Source organism: Pelmatolapia mariae, linkage group LG2 (assembly GCF_036321145.2).
Source record: "Pelmatolapia mariae isolate MD_Pm_ZW linkage group LG2, Pm_UMD_F_2, whole genome shotgun sequence".
NCBI lineage: Eukaryota > Metazoa > Chordata > Actinopteri > Cichliformes > Cichlidae > Pelmatolapia > Pelmatolapia mariae.
In genome coordinates, this window is record NC_086228.1 from 24,729,688 (window position 1) to 24,751,379 (window position 21,692).

Consider the following 21,692-nt stretch of genomic DNA (forward strand, 5'->3'; position numbering starts at 1 on the left):
GATCAAACACACACATCCACAAATGTGCAATAACACAAATGTGCAATAATCTTTCTGGCACCGTTGTATTTTTCACTCTGTTGTATATAGCATTTGTATTCTATTTTTATCCTATTGTATATTTTATTCTATTTTATTCTGCTGTATATAGTATTCTATTTTTATTCTATTCTGTACAGTTGTGTACTGTATTTATTCTTATTTTATTTTATTCTAATTGTCCTTCATAACTTTTGCACTGTCCACTTCCTGCTGTGACAAAACAAATTTCCCACGTGTGGGACTAATAAAGGTTATCTTATCTTATCTTATCTTATCTTATCTTATCTTATCTTATGATCCGCAACATTTATGCCCATATGCAAAAAGAAATTAGGAAGGGAGCAAATACATTTTCACTGCACTTCCTGTCACCCTGTGAAAACTTTGGCAGCATCACGAAACTCTTTTTTATTTATTTTAACTAAAAAAATCATCCTTATTCAATATAATTTTCTCCCCTGATGAACTTCACCCCACCTGGAGTGGCCTGTATTAAATTTAAATTCAACATGAATTGAAAACCAGGATCATAGAAGTCATCTAAATAAGTGGAATGACAGGGAATGAAATTTAAAAGTAGCAATAATGCTCCTATAGGTTGATATCCGAATATCAGCAAATAGGAAAACATTAACTGCTGGCAGTGGCTGATGTTGATCTAATGTGTTTGTAATGAAGATTTCACTGTTTATTTGGCACAACTGGAGAATAAATACCACAATTTTTCTCAGTTTTGTATTATTATTATTATCATTTCAAATATCTCTGCTTAAAAGCTTGTATTCCATTAGTAAAGTTAGATCATTAAGTCAGTACTGAAACACATAATAAAGGACACAGAATTAATATGTATCATTTTAAAAGTTAATGTTATTAATTTGTTTTTTGTTTTTTGTTTTTTACATAAAATATAATTATTAGTTTACAAAAACTACATACTATGATGATGAACTTTTGAGAGACCTCGCAAAAGTTCATCTTCATTTTTTTTCTCCCATGTCCCTTGCGGGGCTCCGTAACGTACTATGTAATAATCAGGCGAACTAATTTGATTTTTCTTTGCCTTATCTCTGTCGAGTAGGCAGCAGCAGTAGCAGAAATAGACATGACCACTGGGTGTCGCCAAAGCCTTCCGCGGTCGGCTTGACGTTTCCTTTTTCTAACAGCGAAGAACTCCCAACTTCCGGCTTCGGAGCGCCCTTTCGTTGTATTTTGTCCTGAAATTTGGTTGCGAAGACAACAAAAAAGCTGTCATAATCGCTCAAGTCGAAGCCCCACGGCCGAGAGGTGGATTCGCTGTGATGTTTTGATGTTTACCGACCGAACGATGTCTGTGGTGTTTGACGGGAGTCCGCTGAAAGCGATGCAGAGCTCACACACTCACACACCGCAGACTGCCCTGAGGTGAGTGGCAGATATGACACAAGAAGTGCATCCACACGATTAAGTCCCACAGCACACGTCTCCTGCTCGGGGTTAACTGTATGAAGAACAGTGGGGCATACATTTATATTTCTGTGCATGATTAAAGTTAGTGCTTTAATCCTAGACTGCATGCGTTCACGTTAAAGAAGACAAAACACAGTAAAAAAAAAAAAAACACCTAAATTTGATTTGATCACTTTGATTAGTTTAAAGTCGTATCAAGCGTATGTTTTTACTTATCAATGAAATAACAAAATATTTTTCATTACGAATACTTTCTGTGCAAGGTTAAAAAAATGATTACTTCACTGGATCAAAATTAATCTGCTGCTTTTCTAGTAATAGTTAAGTGTTTTTGTCCTTGATGTGACAACATTTCTTTGGCTGTCTTTTCTTTTAAATGACTAATCAATTAATTAATTGATGAAATAATTATCAGAAGATTTATGATCAATATAACCTCAACAAGGGCTCAGATTGGGCCATATAATCTTGAATGGTTCACATATAGTTAAAATGGGATACTTGATTTTAGAGCCAGGTGACAGTCAATGCCAATGTCGGCCAACTAATGTTGTTAACGCTGTAAACCTGGACTCGTCTTGGTTTCATTATATTTATTAAATTCTACTTTTAGAACAAAGAGAATACTTACAAATTAAAGATAGAAATGATTGTTATTTTGATTATCACATAATCAAAATTATTTTAAACATTTAAAAGAAATCCAGATCCAGATTTAGAATCTCGATTTTTAATATAGAGCTCATAAAATAACAAGTGAATGCCTACAAAAGCCCAAACTGACGACCATCAACTAATAGTTTTGTTTGACTTGAACATAATTTGTTCATAATGTTATAAAACAAAGAACAGGAGGACATACTGGGATTTTCTTCAGTGTTGTCATTGGTCAGTTCTCCACATGTAGTTGAGCTTAAATCAAAAGCCCAAGCTTCCGCATTTTTATAATAACACCAAACAGTTACTCGCTAGCTTTGCCACTTGTAGTTCTTATATATGTTATGAAATGAAGTTTATTTGTCACAGGATGTCACTTTTGGTTCTGTAAGGCTTTAATGGGTGTTGTTCACAACTTCTTCATATATTCACACAGAATATGTTAGCAGTGATGTATTCTTAGATCATTATGGCCGTCCTTATCATTTTTAGCTTGTTGGTGAGACACCACTCTGCTTTCTCCTTCTCTAGTACCCAGGAACTGTCTCAGGAGATCAAGTCCTTCATCAGTGGCGTTGACACCGTTCAGGGCCGGAAGCTCAGCGTCCGAGAACATGCTCGCTGCGCTGTGCGCCTGCTGCGCTCAGTCCCGGCCTGTCGTGGGGCGGTCTTGGAGCATCTGCGAGGCGTGTACGATGAGCATGTGTCCGCCTTCCTGCACAACCTAGAGACGGAGAGTAATGCCAGCACTGGGGTCAGCTCCAACCTGGAGGACATTATACAGGTGTGACTACAAAAATACACCATCATAAAATAAATATGCACATATTGAAGTTAAAAAAGATTTTTAAAGGTAAATTTGTTTTATTATTTCTTTTGTCTGTAGGAGATTCACGGCGTGCTGTCAGAGTTCATCCGTCTCAACCCCCGAGCCTGGGCCCCTCTAGTGTCCACCTGGGCTGTGGATTTACTGGGCCAGCTGAGCAGCAAGCATGCCGGGCGCCGTGTCGCCCCCCACTCCTCCAGCCTCAACGAGCTCCTTCAGCTCTGGATGTCTTGTGCTGCCACTCGATCTCTCATGGAAGCCTACTCTCAGTGTCTGGCTGCAATGCTGGCCTGGTGCCCTGATGCCTGTGTCGATGCTCTTTTGGACACTTCAGTTCAGCACTCCCCTCATTTTGACTGGGTGGTGGCTCACATTGGGTCTGCCTTCCCCGGTACCATCATCAGCCGAGTGATGGCATGTGGACTGAAGGACTTCTGCTCTCATGGTGCTAAGGACCAAGGGCTGCTTGTAATGGGAGTGGATAAAGGCAGCAGAGTGCCAAAGATCGGCTCAGTGGTGGGAATCCTTGGACACCTCGCCGCTCACCACTCCGACAGCATCCGGAAAGAGCTGCTGAGGATGTTCCAGGAGAGTCTCAATCCGTCGAGCCCTCTATCTCCAACCTCATCTTCAACATCCTGGGAAAGCTCCCCTCAGCTTCGTCGTGCTGCGGTGCCGTTTCTCCTGCAGCTGGCAGCAATGTCCCCAAACCTTTTTGGTCCTGTGTCTGCAGAGCTCGTCGAGTTGTTGCGCCCCCCTGTCCTGCTCCAGCTACAGGCCGTGCTGCAGGGCCTCCCCAGAGAGGAACTGGATAACATGCTGGGCCTGGTTGTGCATCTCATTAGCCAGAGCCCCTCGGGAGGGGCCCGGGTCCTCAGATTTCTGGCAGACACTGCGACCCCAGCTTCAGTCATTATCTCAGGCCCAACTCCCTCACCTCACGAAGGAGTCCGAGAAGGTTGCGACCGCCTCTTGCAGATGCTGCTCCTGCATCTCCACAAGTTAGTATTCAACCGCACTGATGGAGTTGAGGTCAACCCCCATCACTCTGCTTCCTCACAGCCCCAGAGGGTCATCCCGTTCTTGGAGGAGCTGCAGTCTCACGTGGGTCAACTGTGTGCTGAGACGCTGCGACTGGAGAGGAAGCGTCACCTGTGGCTGCACCAGCTGCTGTGTCTTCTCTCAGTTTATGGGGGTCCCAGCACAGCCACCGAGGCCCTCTGCCAGCTGCTCACTCAGGCCCGCAATCCAGAGGAGTTGGCTCTGGCCTGGCAGCTCCACACCACGCTCTCCTCCTGCATGGCAGGCCTCATTCCTGCTGCCATTGCACGTAGCGTGGCGCAGATCCACACACACACTCTGGGGCCTCGGCAGCTTAGGCAGCTGCTGCTCAACCTGGCTGCAGCCATCCAGAGTCAGGACGAGGAGAGAAGAGGAGCAACAGGTGCTCAGTCCTCCATGGTGGTCCAGGTGGGCTCAGCGGTCTCAGGACACCTCCATGATTTCTGCCCACTTCTTCTCCACGGTGACCCAGCTGTATCTCACGCTGCAGTACGCCTCCTGTCCTGCAGCCCGCTCCCTCGCACCTGCTCCCCAGCACAGCTGCTCCAGCTCTCTCGCGCCGCCGTCACTCATTTCTTCCTGGCTCTGCGAAGGAGAGGAGAAGGAGGGAAGGCAGGGAGAGATGGAGGTCAGGCAGGTGAAGCAGTGAACTGCTCCGTTCTTCTACTGTCCCGTTTTGCCGCATACTCTCCTCTTACGCTCAAATCAGTGCTTCAGCAGCTGGTTGAAGGAGCGCTACATAAAGGCAACACCGACCTATTTGGAGGGCAGATCGCAGACATGTCTGGTGCCCCTGTGCCTTCCCCATCTGTGTCGCCTGATCTTGGAGCCTCTTTGATGGACGTCAACTGTCGGTTTGGTACCACCGTTAATTTTTCAAGTAGTGTGTGGTCGGTGTTTCACGCAGGTGTGATTGGCAAGGGACTAAAGGCTCGCACCATCACACAGCTGCCTGATCCATCCTTAGTCATACAGGTGAGTGTTTAAAGATTGCAGTGCAGTTAAAACTATAAATAGACTAGGGAAGTGGGTTTTTTGTGTATTTTTACTGTAAGTTGTGCATAAAAATTATTGGTCCATGTGACTCCTATGAAATGATCAAACAGAGGAGATAAATCTGTAATAATGTGCATGTTTTCGTCCTCTTTTCTCTGTAGAACATTCAGATTCTGCTGGCAGTTATTGTCAAGTGTTGCAGCTCCTCCGGTCTGAACGGCTCACGATCACCGTCTGACCCCGATGAGCCGCCACCAATCAACGCGGAGGCAGCCAAGGTTGTTGCAGTCACACTAGTGGAAAATGTCTGTCCCGACGTGGCCAATAGCGAGTTATCCTGGCCCCCAGAAGAGCACGCCCGCACCACAGTGGAGAGAGACATCCACATTCGGCGCTGCTTTGAGGCCCACCCTGTGCTCTTCCCTCTGCTTCAGGTCGTTGCAGCTGGACGACCGGCTCTCTGCTACTGCTCAGCGGTGCTCCGAGGCCTCCTGGCCACTCTGTTGGCCCACTGGGAGGCATCTCGCGAGGCATCATCCACAGACTCCCCGTGGCACCTCCAGGCTTCCTGCCTCTTGGTGTCCTGCATGGGAGAAGGCCAGCTCCTGCCACCCGTCTTGGCCAACGTCCACGAAGCTTTCCCTCACCTGACTCCCTTCGAGGTGAGGCTGCTGCTGCTGGCTGTGTGGGAGTACGTAAGGGGGAATGGGCCCATGCCCCAGAAGTTTGTCTTCAGCTCGGAGAAGGGCATGTTCTGCAGAGATTTCTCACGGGACGGCGACGTGGCAAGATACGTGGCGCCGATCCACAGCGTGCTACATAAAAACATTGACAGACTGGGGCACCTGTGCTGGCGGTTCCAGCTCTGAGGAGTGACGGGGAATAAATAGACTGTAAAATGGAGGGAATACTGTGTTACGGTCCAAGAGCGGACCCCAGAGTTTCAGTCACTGTAGTTCACTACCATATCAGTAGAGGCTTGTGCGCGTGCATACCTTTTTGTACCGTTTTTAGACTTGATACATTTCTAACTGGTGAGAAACACAAATGGCACATGTGTACATTATGTGCATACAGAATCTGGTATGTAATGTGTTTTAATGTGTCATTTTGGTTACAAAAAATACATTAACTGCTAAATCATTTACAGACTGTTTTGTATAATTTTCACATTGTTCGTGTTCTATAATGGAAACGCAACTTTGCTTTCTTGTTGTGTACACGACCTCTTCTTTCAGCTACTTTTCAAAAAATAAACCTTTGTTCCAGAATTTGACTTAACTTGAGTGTTCCTCATTTATGTGATCGTCAGAAAGTTGTATTATTAACAGTTTACAGGCTCTTTTTGTATTTGAGCTTCGCTAATTTTGATTAAATGTTAAAAAAGAAAAAAATAACTTTTCAAAGAAAAGTTAAGACACTCTAAATAAGGTAAAACAAAAAGACGATTATCAAATCATCAATCCTGGACTTTACAATAGTCTTAAAGTTGTCTTTGAATAACTTTGACTCTACAATTTACAGATAATCTGTATTTCACAAAAAAGAAAAGGTGGATGAAGTGGAGGTAGTCAGTGGAAGCTAGCCATAATATGTGTGTGTGTGAATGGGAGGGAGACAGGTGGAGTGATCAAGGTGAATGAGTTTAAACACATGGGCTCAACCATCCAAAGCAATGGACAGTGCACAAGAGAAGAAAAGAAGACAGATTTGTGGCAGAAGGATAACAGAAAGAGTGAAAGGGAAAGTTTACAAGATGGTAGTGAGATCGCAAAACAGACAGAGGAGGTGGAGCTGGAGGTGGCAGATGATAAGATTTTCATGAGGGGTGATCAGGATGGACAAAATTAGGAGTAGATCAGAGGAACAGCTCTTTGGAGATTAAAAGGTAGAAATGCAAGGGTGAGATAGTTTGTCGCAGAGGGAATGTATTGAGCAAAGGATGTTAAAGATGGAGACCATAGTGAAGGTTCATGGATGTAGTGAAGGATTACATGGTGAGGATGGAGGCTGATAATCTGTGGCGATCCCGAAAGGGAGCAGCCGATAGAAGAAGAAACAGGACCATTGACATGAGGTCCAGAGGGGAAAACACGCCTAAATCATGGACGAACATTGATCTTTAAGGCGATTACGTCCATTTGTGTGTGTGTGTGTGTGTGTGTGTGTACATCTGCTGATCGTTATGATTTATAACACGGCTGTAATACAGTTGCACGCATCGGATTGGCTGGAAATGAATCCGGTGGGACAAAGACTCCCATGTGTGCACTTCACTGACTGGAGCCTGGCGATGACGTGTCCGTGCCTGAGAGGATACATTCATACGTTCATCCTCTCTTTACAGCCAGAAAAATAACATAAAGATAAAAAAAAATACTCTTTATAGTGTTAACCGCCACATATTGACCTGCTATCTGAAAAACACGCGTAAATATTAGCGCAGTTGCTGAGTATCCTATTTCTTAACGATCTTTGTTGCGGAGTGATTGGGGGCGGAGTCAAGAGGCCGCATAATCAAGATGGCCACCTTCACTGCAAGGTAGGACAAAGCAGTTCCGTTGTTTCATCGCCAATTTATTCTTTTTTTTCGAAATATTATCAGTGCGCGGGAGGGCAGAGATTATCACCGTAGTTGGACATCGTGTAAGCGTGAAAACAAACTCACTGTTTCGGGGTTTAACTGCCGCAAAGTCGGAAAATTAATGCGGGAAAAATTCGATATCCCCCTCAATTGAATTGAATTGAATTAGCGACTTGACAGGCTGGCTCTTAGTAAGGTTAGCACCTTATCTTGATCCGGATTGGCGATTAACGATAACACTGCTGTCAGACAACGGGTGCATTAGTGCGTGTGTAAAAACGTAGACGTTTATTTATTGTTAAATTAAAAATTCGTGGCGGTTTCCTGTTGTATTTTTCCGTCTTGAGCACTCACTAGCTAGCCCGCTTAGCTGATGCGTTAGCTTTTATTGCCTCTTCTCCTTGTCGGCAGTCTGAGCACATCCCCTCATCGGGATTTTTACAGTAGGGCTGGGAATGAGTCTTTAATTGCAGGACCAGCGTCTGAGGTGAGGACAATGGGGTGCTTCTTGTTAATATGTACACTGTGTGCAGGGTGAGGAAATGGGTAATTGTATAGCTGCCTGTCACATTTTCTGGCGCTGTTTTTCATCGTTTTAGCAACATAGAGACCAAAGTCCGTCTGTGTGTGCTGTCTGTTACCTAACCTAACTCCTGTACTGTAGTTTGGTTAGCTCTGCCAGGCATTGCATCCAAATGCGATTGCACGCTGAAGCTAATGTTCTTGTCTTTGCTTCCCATTACAGGATGGCGCCTCTCTTGGTAGTCGGGCTGGCTTTGTGCCTCAGCGGGACTTGGGCTGTGGACAAAGGCAATTTCAAGACCTGTGAGCAGAGTGCGTTCTGCAAGTGAGTTCCCAAAAGACAAACTGCTCATAAATAAAGCGGCACATAATTGCAGAGGTTTATAACTGGTGTCGGCTCTTGGTTTGAAATGTTAAACAGGCGTCAGCGAGCTTTGAAGCCTGGAGAGTCTCCTTATCGAGCCCTGCTGGAGACCATGGAGCTGACCAACACCAGACTCACCCTGCAGCTCATCAATGACAACAACAAGGTAGATTACAGAAAAGGGACTTTGTGATAATCCAACTATCATTTACACAATCTGCAAAATATGATTTCTCTCTATATATTTTTTTTACTTCTGCCTTTGTTTTTTTTTTATTGCATTAATAACTGAATCATTAGGCTAACAAATCACTTTTCATTTGTTTTTATGTTTTTGAACTGTCAGCTGAAATAAAAAAATGTTAATCCCATTTTCCAGGGTAACCTCTTTGTTATGTGAAATCATAGTGACCCATTGCTAAACCCAGTGTTTTCCTATGCTGTGTTTGTATCAAATCAGGCACCTGCCTTTGCTTCTCACTGTTCTCATTCTCACTTTGTGTTTGTGTCACAGGTGCGTCTGTTGCTCGAGCTCTACCGCCTCCAGGGAAACATAACGAGGGTGAAGATTAACGAGCTTAAGCCTCTGAAACCTCGCTATGAAGTCCCAGACGTGCTCATCAGGGAGCCTACCACAGAGCCGTGAGTGTCCCGTGAGGGTTTCATGGGTGGGTGGAGGTTTTGATGTTGGGAGTCAAGCCGAAAAGACAAGAACAGGAGGGATACTTATTTCAAAGGATCTTTAAATAGGAAGAGTAACAGAAAACATTTCATGATAACATCAGCTTTTTTAAAGGTTAGGTAAAGTGAGGGTGTGAATTCTGAAATTTCTACTTTGACAAAGATCCGTTAATAAAAGAGATGCTTCAAACAAAGCAACACACACTCAGATGTGACTTAGGAATTATAAGATAAAGAAGCTCTCAGATTTTCCTTGTTAAATGAAAGAAAACCCATCGTATGGTTCATGGCTTCTCTGCACCTCCTGACTGTGAAGGTGTCAGGTCAATGAGAATTGAAACTTTGAATAGAAATTGTTCCAGTAAAACAAAAACTTGTAACTGTTTCAGATAATTTCCTCTCTGTCTTACAGCTTATATAAGTGTGGAGCTGTGATCAATGAGATGATAATAAAAACTATTCAAATTGAGTTCCTGACTTTGCATTTCTTCATCAAAACTAAATCCTCGCTTCACATTTCTCTCTCTCGCTCTCTCTCTCTTTTTCCTTTCAGCCTATCTGTCTTGTCTCAGGACGAGAACGGTGTGGTGCTGTCCCTAGGGGTGGAGTCTCAGAGAGTCATTATTAGCGCCCGGCCCTTCCGACTGGACATCATGGAAGGAAGCGACGTGCTGATGTCTCTGAACTCGCGCGGCCTGCTGGCCTTTGAGCACCTGAGGATGCGCAAGGACACGTGAGAAACCCACGCATGCACACACATTTACAAATGCCAGCCCTCTCTTTGAATCCACGTCGTCACTCCGTGGATGATTTCTGTTTTTGTTCCCATGATATGGTTTGTTTTTTTGAGTATTGTCTCTGACTCGTTGTTCTGTCCTCTTCTCCCCTATCATCCTAGTTTCTCCTATAAAGTAACTAGCACAGTGGCTAGCGTGTGGGATAATATCAAGAGGGTATTCTCTAGGTAAAGACCCTTAAGATTTGTGTGTATTCTGTCCCATGTGCTAATGCTGCCAGTAGTGACATAAAATTTAGGGCCACACGTCATATCAACTGCTGTATTTACCCTCAAATAAATGTGACAGAGAGAGAGGGTGTGGGTGAGTGTGTGCATGGTGATGTTTGATTTTTATTTAGATTAAGGGATCATTCCAGCCCTTCCTGTTAGCATAGCTGTGATAGACCGTCTTTACAATGACCATCAGAAGACCCCCGAGAGATTATCCGGCAGAGTCTGCTTTAGGCTTTTTAGTTACTGTCTGTGTAAACCAATGTTTTGTCAGATCAGCGTTTGATTAACTGTACTCCTTTAGTATTGCTCTAGCAGCTCGTCTGATAAATTAATCTAACACCGCAACTGCATGACTGACTGGATTTCTCAATCTGTTCTTTTGAATGAATGATTCAAATTTTCACTCTTGCTTAATTTATGGTCAGAGCTAAGTGCAGAAATAATGTTAGCGCTGGTTTAAGGTCCAGATAAGAGCTATGATGTGGCATTACACACACATCAGGGTTTCCCACAAACTTATTTTAGATCTACCAGAGATTATGTTGCTGTCATACATAGTATAAAAGATAGAGGGATAGCATGACGTCTTATAAATCACTGAGATGCTGTCACCCTCTTGGTGTTTTGAAACCAGATGTGGTTAGAGAGAGGTGGATGATTGTGGATGGAGGGTAACCCTCCTTCCTGACACTTAGCGTGACTAAAATGTAAGAAATTGACTTAATGTTTTATTTAGTGTGATCTGAGTGTGACTGAGCATATAAATTCATCAGGAAAATGTTTACAGAGATCAAGCCTGAGGGCTGTTTTCCTGTAGACTTCAACAGGACTTGAAGTGTTTCTGTAGCCACAGGTTGCAGCGCTTAATGGTGGTCTAGCAAGTTCCAGGTTCACGAGTTGCTACACTGAGCCCATCTAGGCTGCAGAGCATAATAATGACTAACATCACCAAATAGAGCCCAAGACAATGGAGTTAAGTTTATCTGTATATAAAATATGTATACGTTAATGTAAGATCATGCATAAACTCACATACACCCCCTAACTTCTCCTGCCACAAAGTCAGTGGGAGATGGTGCATGTAGTCTGTGTCCTGCCTCTTAGTTCTCAGGCATTACCTCAATTTCCAAACCAACAGCAACATCTCTCTTTGTGGTTATATTTCAGTTTGTAGTTGTGTGTGTTCTTGGTGTAAGAACTGGCATTGGAGCTATTTTAACCAACAATACAGTGCTTACTGTCTGCATTAACAGGGTTTTAAGACAAGCTGTTGTTTACACTTATCCCTGGCATGTATATCACTGCAATTCATTTCAAAACTGTGTCTCAAGTGTGTGAAGGGTCTTTTGGTGGCTTACACTCGGTTACTTTCGGTTTATGCCTGATCTACTGGGTACAAGCCCTTTGGGTGTTACGTGCTGCAGCCTCTGGAGCTCCTGTCCCATAATGTCTAGCTTGAAATAGCCACAAGGCAGGGAGTTGCTCAGTCCCTTTTGTCATTACAGTAAATTAATGGTAGATATGGTCAGATGTCAGGGGGGGCAATCACCAACTTGTGTTTGTATGTCCCTTTCCTTTAATCATAGTTTAATTATCCCATATATTACCACCATCACAATATCATCAAGATGGCCTGAATTTGCCAAAGTAACACACCTTTCTTTTCCCCATACCCCCTCCTCGCGTTGTTCTTTATGCCATGAGCAGTCAGGCAGACCCAGAGGCTGAGAAGAAGGAGGAGGCTGATCCAGCAAAGCAAGCAGAGGTACTGCACAATAAAATCCACTCTCTTTCAGTTTTCCCCTCTTGATTTAAAACCACCATTTCACTGCTGCATCTCAGCTAGATCTGAGTGACGTGACTATTTCCCCTGTTTGGCTAACAGACAACGAAGGAAGAGGAAGAGAAAGTAGAAGACGGGATGTGGGAAGAAACATTTAAATCGCACACAGACAGCAAACCTAATGGTAAATCCTACTTGTGATTTCAGTATCGGTATCATAATGTCTGCATGTCAGTGTGTGTTCGGGTTTGCCAGGTGGTGAAAAGGTCTTCTCTTTGGCTGATGTTGGATGTGTTTGCTCCTCAGGTCCATCTGCTGTTAGTTTAGATTTCTCATTGCCAGGAGTCGAGCATGTTTATGGTATTCCAGAACATGCAGACACTCTCAGACTCAAAACAACAGAGTGAGTGCCACCAGCATTTTACATGTAGAGTAATTTCATTATGAAAAATGCACAGATGTTTTATGCATGCCTGTGTTTGTGTGTCCCAGTAATGGAGATCCGTATCGACTCTATAACCTGGATGTGTTCCAGTATGAACTGTATAACCCTATGGCCTTGTACGGGTCTGTCCCAGTGATGCTAGCCCATAGTGCCCAGCGAACTACAGGCATCTTCTGGCTTAATGCTGCAGAGACCTGGGTGGATATTAGCTCCAACACAGCTGGAAAGGTATGTGGGGTTTTTTGTGTTTTTTGTCATTTCCTCCAATAAGTCTTGATCTGGATTGTTACTTAAAGTAATTTTAGTTTTTGGGGGTTTTTTGGTTTTTTTTTGGCCAGCAGTAATAATATTAAAAAAAATATAAGCGTCTTTTGTCGTGCTGCTCTCTTTCCAGACTGTTTTTGGGAAAATGCTAGATTATGTTCAGGGCTCCAGTGAGACACCACAGACAGATGTGCGTTGGATCTCTGAAAGCGGCATCATTGACGTCTTCATTATGCTGGGACCAACTCCTAAAGACGTCTTCTCTCAGTACGCCTCTCTTACAGGTAGGAAGTGTCAATACTGCTGAGACTCTTGTGTAAAGTTGTATACACAAATACCACTAGCCTTCATTTAATAGTCTTAATGTTTTAATGGTTCTTATTGAGGGCCTGTTGGGATTTCCTTGTTCGTTAGCAAATGCTTCTGGCCGGGAGCACAGAAGTGGTACCCTCGAGCTAAAACGTCTCGTTTCAGATAGACAGTAATCTACTGGGCTGTATGAAGGCCTAATACACGATAAAGAAATCTTATGGTGAACTCTGACTATTCAAGAATACAACCTGTTTTGCTTTTTAGCTTAAAATGAGCAGTCTAATTTATTCAGATTTGTTTTGATATCTCTTATTCATAAGAAATATTCCAGTCTCTGAATTTGTAATAATGTTTATAGATTCATTTTTTTGGCCTAGGTGAGCACCTGATTGTAATCTGCAGAGTGTTAATTAATATTGACAGTTTTTCAGTGAACCCAATATTTACATTTGGTTCACAAATTCAATCACAGTAATGCAATATTTGCCTTCTTGTACCCTCTAGTTGAGATTGCTGGTGATTTTAAACAGAAGTGATTAAAATCAGTGGTGATTCATGAAAGCGTCTGCTCAAATCTTTTAATAATTTGACTTGAAATAAAATAATTTTTTATATTATTGATCCACTGCCTAATGCCAGTAATAAAACTACAAATTTAAAATAACAGCTCTTGACTGGCCTCTTCTTTGTGTTTATCAGGCACTCAGTCTTTCCCTCCACTGGCTTCCCTGGGATACCATCAGTGCCGCTGGAATTACAATGACCAGGAGGACGTGAAGTCGGTCGATGCCGGCTTTGATGAGCACGACATCCCCTACGACTTCATCTGGCTCGATATCGAGCACACCGATGGGAAGCGCTACTTCACCTGGGATCCACACAAGTTTGCAACCCCGAAGGAGATGCTGCAGGGTCTCATGGACAAGAAGCGCAAGGTACAGATGGAAATATAATGACGTTCATAGTGATATGATGCACAGTTTGATGGGTGTCTGGCCAGAACTTCACTTCACTTTTTTTTACTTTTCTAGATGGTTGCTATTGTGGACCCCCACATTAAAGTAGACAGCAACTACAAGATCCATAATGAAATCCGCTCTCTGGGTTTCTATGTCAAGAATAAAGATGGTGGCGACTATGAAGGCTGGTGCTGGCCTGGTAAGAGAGTGAGAACTCCACATCAGTATTTCTTTATCAAACATAAAATATTTCTCTAATATTTGTTCTCTTTGTTTTTCCTTGGGTTGGATGACATCTGTTAGGAAGTGCCAGTTATCCAGACTTCACTCGTGCAGACATGAGAGCCTGGTGGGCCAGCATGTTTGCCTACGATCAGTATGAGGTGAGCCTTGAAGACATGAAGTTGCTAATCTGCAACTTAACGTTTACCTATTGAAGATACAGCATGACAGCTGTGTAACTGATATAGGATGCTTTTATTACATTTTTGTTTTAGTAAACAACATTTATTTAATATATTCTCACATGAAGCTGAACCACCTGAGCTTTCCACAATTGGCTTGTAACTGTGAATATTCATTTAAGCTTGAACTTTTTAGGAGTAAAAATAAATAAATTGATTTTCCATAAATTTGTTTAATCGTCTCACAATGAAATCTAATCTGTTCACTCTCCAGGGCACCATGGAGAACCTGTATACATGGAATGACATGAATGAGCCGTCGGTCTTCAATGGGCCGGAGGTCTCTATGCACAAGGATGCAATGCATGGAGCCTGGGAGCATCGTGATATACACAACCTGTATGGTTTATATGTGGTGAGTGTATTTCACTGTGACCTTTCTCATTAATAATTTTTCAGAGAACCTATAGATTATTTGGAGTTTGTGTTACTCTGTTGGAGGACAGATAATCTTTGGCATCAATCCTTTTATTGCCTGTCACTGAAAATAAAACTCCTTTGAAAAGGAATAAGATATCCTAAAGTTGTATTTGGTAACTTACTGTAAAATGTTAGTCTGTTTTCCTCTTATTTATCGATTTCTTTATTATCGACAGCAATTGGCCACGGCGGAGGGTTTGATCCAGCGGTCAGGAGGAGTTGAGCGACCATTTGTCCTGACCAGGGCCTTCTTCGCTGGGTCTCAGCGCATCGGTGAGCCATTTTCTTTCTTTACTTTCTTGCCTGCTCTAATGTAGATGTGGCATCACACGTTGAACAGCTGACGTTTACAGGATGCAGTCTTCTTTGTGTACATTTGGTGTTGGCTAGACCAAACACCACTTTAAGTTTGTTCAGACTGAGCCGTGAAAGGACCCTCGACTCTTGGACAGTAAAATTATCAATGCTCATAAAAACAGCATGGATCATTGTTTGACAAGAACCATTGTTTGACAACCGTTACCCTTAATAATTCCCTAATTAGTAGTACTGTAAAAGCAGTAAATTGAAGCTTAAAATTAAAACGGTTCACCTTATTTTTACTTTTTATAACAAAAAGAATTGGGTGTTGCATTATCTTGTTTGTTAAGGTTTGTTTTTTGGCTCTTAGGTGCTGTGTGGACAGGAGATAATGCTGCTGAGTGGGACCACCTGAAAATATCCATCCCCATGTGTTTGAGTATGGGCCTGGTTGGAATCTCTTTCTGTGGAGGTGAGTGCAACCCTCCTAGATTCTCTGGTCAGCTTAAAATGGCCATCGTGTTCAGTTTCATTCATGTCTCACGGTGATGTTGTTCAGATACTGTTTGTGCTGGTCAATCTCATGATGAGGATAACCATCCAAACCACATTAAAGCCATAATTGGTTTAGTCTGATTAAAATACAATCGTCAAATGCATCTCTTGATGCTGCTGCAAGTTTTTTGTTTTGTTTTTTCCCCCCTTTGCCTCATTTAATGTTTTGCCCTCCGTCAGATAACTGTTCAAACCTGATTTAACTTAATTCTTAAGGCTGAAACGCTGCTCTGCTGCCACACTGGAGACTGAAATTACCACCATCATTACAGCTAGAGGTTTATAGTCCAGGCCCAGAGAAGTGATCAGAAGTCATCAAAGCTCTGAGTGTGGGACTTTCCAAACCTGGAGGCACCACTTCTAGTTCTATCAGTCCTCAGATTTTCCTTTCCTTTTTATTTATAGTACTTACAGAGTCTTGATTTTTATGAAACCTCAAATGTGGAACAGAACAATGCTAAAAAACCCTTTATTTGCTACCTTTTAATATTTAGCTATACTGCAGCTTTCAAATAGGTGTGAGTGTGCAGCATCTAACTTGAACACAGCAGTGAAACAAGACTGAATTTTGAAAGGGGAAATGCATTCATTCAGATCAGTTTTACGTAATTGTTTTGACTAATACACAAATCCCTCAGGTGTTTGGTAAGGTTGTCATGGAAATGGGCATGAGGCATTACCATGGTGAGCCCATATTCCCATGTTAAATCAGCTGCAGTCACATAAAAATTGATTTAGTACAAAACCCGCCTCAAGAGTTGAGCTCTAAACATGATTATTTCAAGAAGTTTGTGTCCTGCCGTCTTGTGTTGTTAACCGAGGCTATAATGTCCCTCTCTGTCTCACAGCTGACATCGGTGGCTTCTTCAAGTCTCCCAGCACTGAACTGCTTGTGCGTTGGTACCAGGCGGGTGCTTACCAGCCATTCTATAGAGCCCATGCCCATCTGGACACGCCCCGCCGCGAGCCCTGGCTGTTTGGTCCAGAAAACACTGCATTGATCCGTGAAGCCGTGCGCCAGCGCTACACCCTCCTGCCCTACTGGTACCAGCTGTTCTACCGCGCATATGTGACAGGAGAGCCCGTCATGAGGTGATGATTTTGGTTAACCTGTGTGTATTGACTGTCTATCCACAGATAATTGTACTCTGAAGAGGTCTCATTTAACCAAACTGCTGTTTAAAATGTATTTAATATGCCAGCTAATTTTAAGGCAGTTATTTGCTTGCTTTTAGAGTTTATAAATAAGAGTGATGCATAATACCACACAAAAAACCAGTGTATTCATGTAGTTACTGCAATGTGCTGTAGGACAGAGGTGAATATTACTTTCCCAATCAAGAGAAATGGAATTTCAAATCGGGAAGGAAAAAAATCCTTTATTTGGGTGATATATCAGGTTATAAAAATATATTGCCATGTGGCTGATTTGTGCAGTATATTGCGATGCAGATGCAAATATTGTGTGCATGTCTATTGCAGACCTCTGTGGGTGGAGTATCCTCAGGATCTGGCTACTTTTGCTCTGGAAGACGAGTACTTAATCGGTGAGACACATAACCAAATTTGAGGCCTTCAGTATTCATCAAGCATCCACAGTGATAACTGCAGTTTGTCATTGAAAGACCCCCCTGAGTGATCTGGGATTAAAAGCGACTCAAAGTAATCCTTTCACAGGTTCATCTACAGAAACCTTGCTGAACAAAGGCTCCCTTATGTTCAAAAATGCAATGAGCCTTAGTGGAACTTTATTTCTGTCACCTTATTGCGCTTTCCTCTCATGTGACTCACCCAAAGCATCAGTTGACTGTGTTGTCGTGATGTGTGATTTGAGTGTGGTGCTCTGTAAGTGATTTACCAAATGGCAGTTTAAACCCACACTTAGGACTACATGCAACACAAGACTGTTCAACACCACATCAAATGACAGGAAGTGCAACAAGGTGACAGAGCTATGGTTGCACTGACACAAACAAATGGTTTGTCAGGTGAGCAGCTAACAGGGACAGTCTGATGCTCAGACCGGTCTTGTCACAGCTGAAGTTACGGTTCAAAGTTAGAAAAAAAAAATTAAGTCACAAGTCGACATGCATGTGAACATGATTTTGGCTAAAATATAACCTCCTACTATGTAGCTTCCCTCAGTTTGTTTCTTTCCAGCTGACAAACTTGCTGCTTTGGGTCACTGTTTTCCCTTCTCTATAAATCATGTTTTGGAAGTACAGGTTGTATAGTGGGGGTACACTATTATTTATGTTATAGAGTTATCTACAACTTGCTTCTGCTGCCATCAGGTGGCCAAAAATACCTGTTATCTCGGTTTAAATTGACTTCTAATGTTCAGACACTTGAATTAGAAAATCTGTGCAGCTGTGCCTGTTTGTGTGGTGGTGCTTCACTTTGTCAATATGACAAATGAGAATAAAACCCTGAATCCAGTTGTTCCAGTCAGACAGCCATGTTTTGAAATGGTTGCCACTTCCCCTGACGCTATTTTAATTCTGCCTCAGGACGAGACTTGCTGGTGCACCCAGTTGTTGAGGAGGGAGCCAGAGGAGTCACTGCCTACCTGCCCGGCAAAGATGAGGTAAGAGGAAGAAACGGAGGCTTTTATTTTGACACATGTAACAGGTATCTTTGATCTTTTCAGACGGGCGTATCTTAATGTGTGTGAACGTGTGTTATCAGGTCTGGTTCGATGTCCACACCTTCCAGAAACACAACGGAGCCCAAAACCTTTACATTCCTGTCACCATGAGCTCTGTAAGTGTCAAGCTCTCAGCTTAACTTTTTTTTTTAAGCTCAATTTATTCTTTCTCACATTTCTCATTAGTAGCCTTGATGTTTTGTTGTTAGATCCCGGTTTTCCAGCGTGGCGGTTCCATAATTCCCAGGAAGCTTAGAGTCCGCAGGTCCTCCACCTGCATGGAGCATGACCCCTACACTCTCTATGTGGCTCTTAATCTCCAGGTAACTGAACTGCACATCCTCTGTTGCTACAGTGCTAAGTAATGTTGAGATGTTAATGACAGGTTTTAACCATTTATTTAATGCATTATTTATTTTGATAGAGAACTGCAGATGGTGAGCTCTACATAGACGATGGCCATACTTTCAACTATGAAAAGAAGGAGTTCATCTACAGGAAGCTTACCTTTGCCAACAAAGTCCTCTCTTCTGTGTGAGTGACGGATATGTTACCAAAATTCTCTGTCTGAATTAAAAAACAAAACAAAACATGATATCACTATAGTTACACTTTTAATAGTCTCAGAAATTTAACATTATAAAATATAAACACAGTGAAACTGAAGAAACGTTTCCACGTGTTGTGCCAGTCTATTCAGGGACAATTTCTTTAATCTTAAATCTGTTATTGCTAAGTATTTAACTCTGTGTCTGCCTGATCCACAGTAACCTTGCTCCTGATGCCAAGTTTACTACCGATTCCTGGATTGAACGTATTATCGTACTGGGAGCCAGTAAACCCAGCAAAGTTACCCTTAAGACTGCTGGTAAGTGCTTGATATGAAATCATCTTCAGTTCGAGTCTGCATGTTGAAGCTCCTTTCAAATGTTTTAAATGTAAGCATTTACTGGTAAACACTCATGGAATTAAAAAAATCGTTATGTGTGCCATTAAAGTGGGATATAAGATAAAAAGGGATCTACTGGGTGAAATTTCATGCTCCAGATTTGTATTTTTATGCTAAAGTAGATCTGCATGAAACAGTCATAAATAGTCACTATTTAGCTTTTGATAGGCCTTGGATGCAGCTCCTCAATTCATCCACTGCTTGAAGTAAGCCACCTTTCTCATGCCCCTCACAAAAAGAAAGTTTGAACATGAGGTGTTCAAACTTTCATTGACATCATGCTTCTCATTGACATCATGCAGATTCAGGACCAGGAAAAACTGTACAGACAGCACTCTGAAGCTTGAGGATATTTGTTTACGCTACGACCGTGTTTAGTGTGAGCATCAACAACTGAAACAGGCAATGGATGACCAAAAATAAGGGAAAGGATAATGGATAATCACCATTTTCTACTCTTTGCTGATTTCCCCTTATTTAGTTTCATGCCGTTTAAGAAGTTGTTTTCAAACTCTTATTCAGATGGGATGGCAGCTTTAGGATCTGAAAGATTTAAGATGTGAAAATTGGCAATCTGTTATGGATTTATGTGAAAAATATGCAGCTTCTAAACTTAAAATCCCCTGATGTTTGTTTTTCTTACTTTTTTGTTTGTTTACAGATGGCCAAGAGAAGCAGCTGGAGTTCGATTTTGACGCCTCCATGTCTGTTCTGACAGTCCGTAAGCCCGGCATGAACGCAGGGGCCGACTGGACCGTGACGTTTCAGTAATTGCGAAAGATGAAAGAGGAGGAAGCAGGAGAGGGGAAACGACTGATTTGAACCGAAAGTGTGCAGAGGGAGAGAGAGGGAAACAGAAAAAAGGCACTAATACCCATAACTAACTAAAACAGAGTAAGATAGGCAACATGGTGGGGTAACAAGACACTGATTACACGCACACAGAGATTCATGTATTACCTGTTAGTCGATCTGAGCCACTTTACTTCTCTGCCATTTCCCTCTTGTGTTCACACTCTAATACGTAACAGAGAGAGTTCAGGGTTATTGCTAGATGAACAATTATGTTTTGCCACATTGCTCGACCTGTTTGATTCATGTCATTGTTAGGAATCTTTGGGGTAAGACAGAAACTTGTTTTTGTTTTGTTTTTTCGTCCATTTCATTTTCCATCCAGTTTGCCTCAGAAAAAACCCCCCAAACCAATCCACTGTTTTCCATTTAAAATGAAGGTTCACTTTCAAAGCCTCCATCTGCTGCTGATCCCCTCGATGCTCATCGAAAACTCATTTCATTCCTCTTTTAAGAAAAGCACTTAAATTGACTTAGATTCAGGCTGTCTTTTTTTGTTCCCTGTATTGCAGAATTTGTGCACATGGTTAATCAACCGGCACCGATCTGGTTATTTACCTGCTGCTCAGTGAGGGGATTTGCAGCTGTTGTTTAGAACAAAGTTGGCAATGGGAATCACTTCAGGGGACTGAACCACTGACAATTTGTGGCTCATTCTGTTGATGTGCTTTCATTGTTTTATCTTTTTGTTTTCCAGCATTGTTCAAGAGATTTTTTTTCCCTTAAATGCACTTAAAGAAGAATGAGAACTGATTGAAATGATTATGTGGAGGTGGGTTATGCTCCACCTAGTCAAATGATCTGACCTTTTTTGTAGTTTTGTTCTGGGAGGGTTGTTTTTTTTTTGTTTGTTTGTTTGTTTTTGTTTTTTGCTTGATTGCTTTTATGATCACAACCATACGCTTAGTTGCATTTTTGTTGGTGATGAACTGGTGGAAATGGAAGTGAAGGATCGGACTTCAGCTCTCAAAGTTGTCAGATGTACTTTAAAAAGATGAGACCAAGTGAAAATAAAATTGATCAAATGTAAACCTGTTACCTTCTATGAGTCAGTAATTCATAAATGTTTCTTTATATGCGCCTGGTCTTGTTTCATATTCTGAGTAGAGTATCACTTCTAAAGCAGCCAACTGGATATGGTGGTATGCATTATATTAAACCTACGCCGACTAGATACTTTAATAGGTGCGCATATTCAACTGTTAATGCAAGTGTCTAATCTGCTAATCACACGGCAGGAACTCATTACATTTAGGGATGTAGACATGGTAAAGATGGGCTGTAGAGTAGAGCATCAGAATGGGCACTAAAAGCTGATAGAGAAGCAACAGTAATCTAATAACTGCTTATTACAATCAACCATGTTAACGCTAATTATCAAGTATCTTACTTGCTATTTGAAAGTGGAAAGAGGTCAGGGGGCTCTCACCTCTTTTTGGCTGCCTAAAACATTGAACCTTGAAGCAGAAGAACATGTATGGCTGTGTTCAGAAAAATGGTATTTACTGGAATGTAAGAAATGGATCGTGAAGTCTCTAAACGCATAG

At 42.3% G+C, this 21,692-nt stretch overlaps 2 protein-coding genes across 4 annotated transcripts; both read left to right on the forward strand.

Moving 5' to 3' along the window:
- The first annotated feature begins 1,223 nt into the window (after positions 1-1,223).
- On the forward strand, positions 1,224-6,265 carry ints5 (integrator complex subunit 5). The gene is made up of 4 exons (XM_063486434.1): positions 1,224-1,446; positions 2,680-2,932; positions 3,035-5,011; positions 5,194-6,265. The coding sequence occupies exons 1-4, from the start codon at positions 1,352-1,354 to the stop codon at positions 5,899-5,901; spliced, it is 3,033 nt and encodes a 1,010-aa protein (XP_063342504.1). The 5' UTR covers positions 1,224-1,351; the 3' UTR covers positions 5,902-6,265.
- Positions 6,266-7,474: 1,209 nt separating this feature from the next.
- On the forward strand, positions 7,475-21,175 carry ganabb (glucosidase II alpha subunit b). Of its 3 annotated transcripts, none has more exons than XM_063496348.1 (25): positions 7,475-7,574; positions 8,362-8,463; positions 8,560-8,668; positions 9,017-9,144; positions 9,737-9,916; positions 10,082-10,147; positions 11,903-11,960; positions 12,081-12,162; positions 12,285-12,381; positions 12,471-12,651; positions 12,818-12,971; positions 13,699-13,934; positions 14,031-14,157; positions 14,262-14,341; positions 14,637-14,777; positions 15,019-15,115; positions 15,513-15,614; positions 16,546-16,789; positions 17,180-17,244; positions 18,208-18,284; positions 18,386-18,460; positions 18,554-18,667; positions 18,769-18,878; positions 19,112-19,212; positions 19,955-21,175. In XM_063496348.1, exons 1-25 carry the CDS (start codon positions 7,555-7,557, stop codon positions 20,062-20,064), a joined length of 2,856 nt encoding a protein of 951 aa, XP_063352418.1. In that variant the 5' UTR covers positions 7,475-7,554; the 3' UTR covers positions 20,065-21,175. The 3 variants fall into 3 exon arrangements, with proteins under 3 accessions (XP_063352418.1, XP_063352435.1, XP_063352426.1); XM_063496356.1 differs by lacking the exon at positions 7,475-7,574 and adding an exon at positions 7,851-8,103; XM_063496365.1 differs by lacking the exon at positions 10,082-10,147 and having other exon boundaries at positions 7,476-7,574.
- The last annotated feature ends 517 nt before the right edge of the window (positions 21,176-21,692 follow it).

Excerpts from the sequence above, each read along its gene's own strand:
- ints5 (XM_063486434.1), top strand. The coding sequence starts at position 1,352 with ATGTTTACCGACCGAACGATGTCTGTGGTGTTTGACGGGAGTCCGCTG. Across the intron at positions 2,933-3,034 it reads ACCTGGAGGACATTATACAG|GAGATTCACGGCGTGCTGTC; the intron begins GTGTGACTACAA and ends TTTTGTCTGTAG. Across the intron at positions 5,012-5,193 it reads ATCCATCCTTAGTCATACAG|AACATTCAGATTCTGCTGGC; the intron begins GTGAGTGTTTAA and ends TTTTCTCTGTAG.
- ganabb (XM_063496348.1), top strand. The coding sequence starts at position 7,555 with ATGGCCACCTTCACTGCAAG. Across the intron at positions 8,464-8,559 it reads GAGCAGAGTGCGTTCTGCAA|GCGTCAGCGAGCTTTGAAGC; the intron begins GTGAGTTCCCAA and ends AATGTTAAACAG. Across the intron at positions 18,668-18,768 it reads ATGTGGCTCTTAATCTCCAG|AGAACTGCAGATGGTGAGCT; the intron begins GTAACTGAACTG and ends TTATTTTGATAG.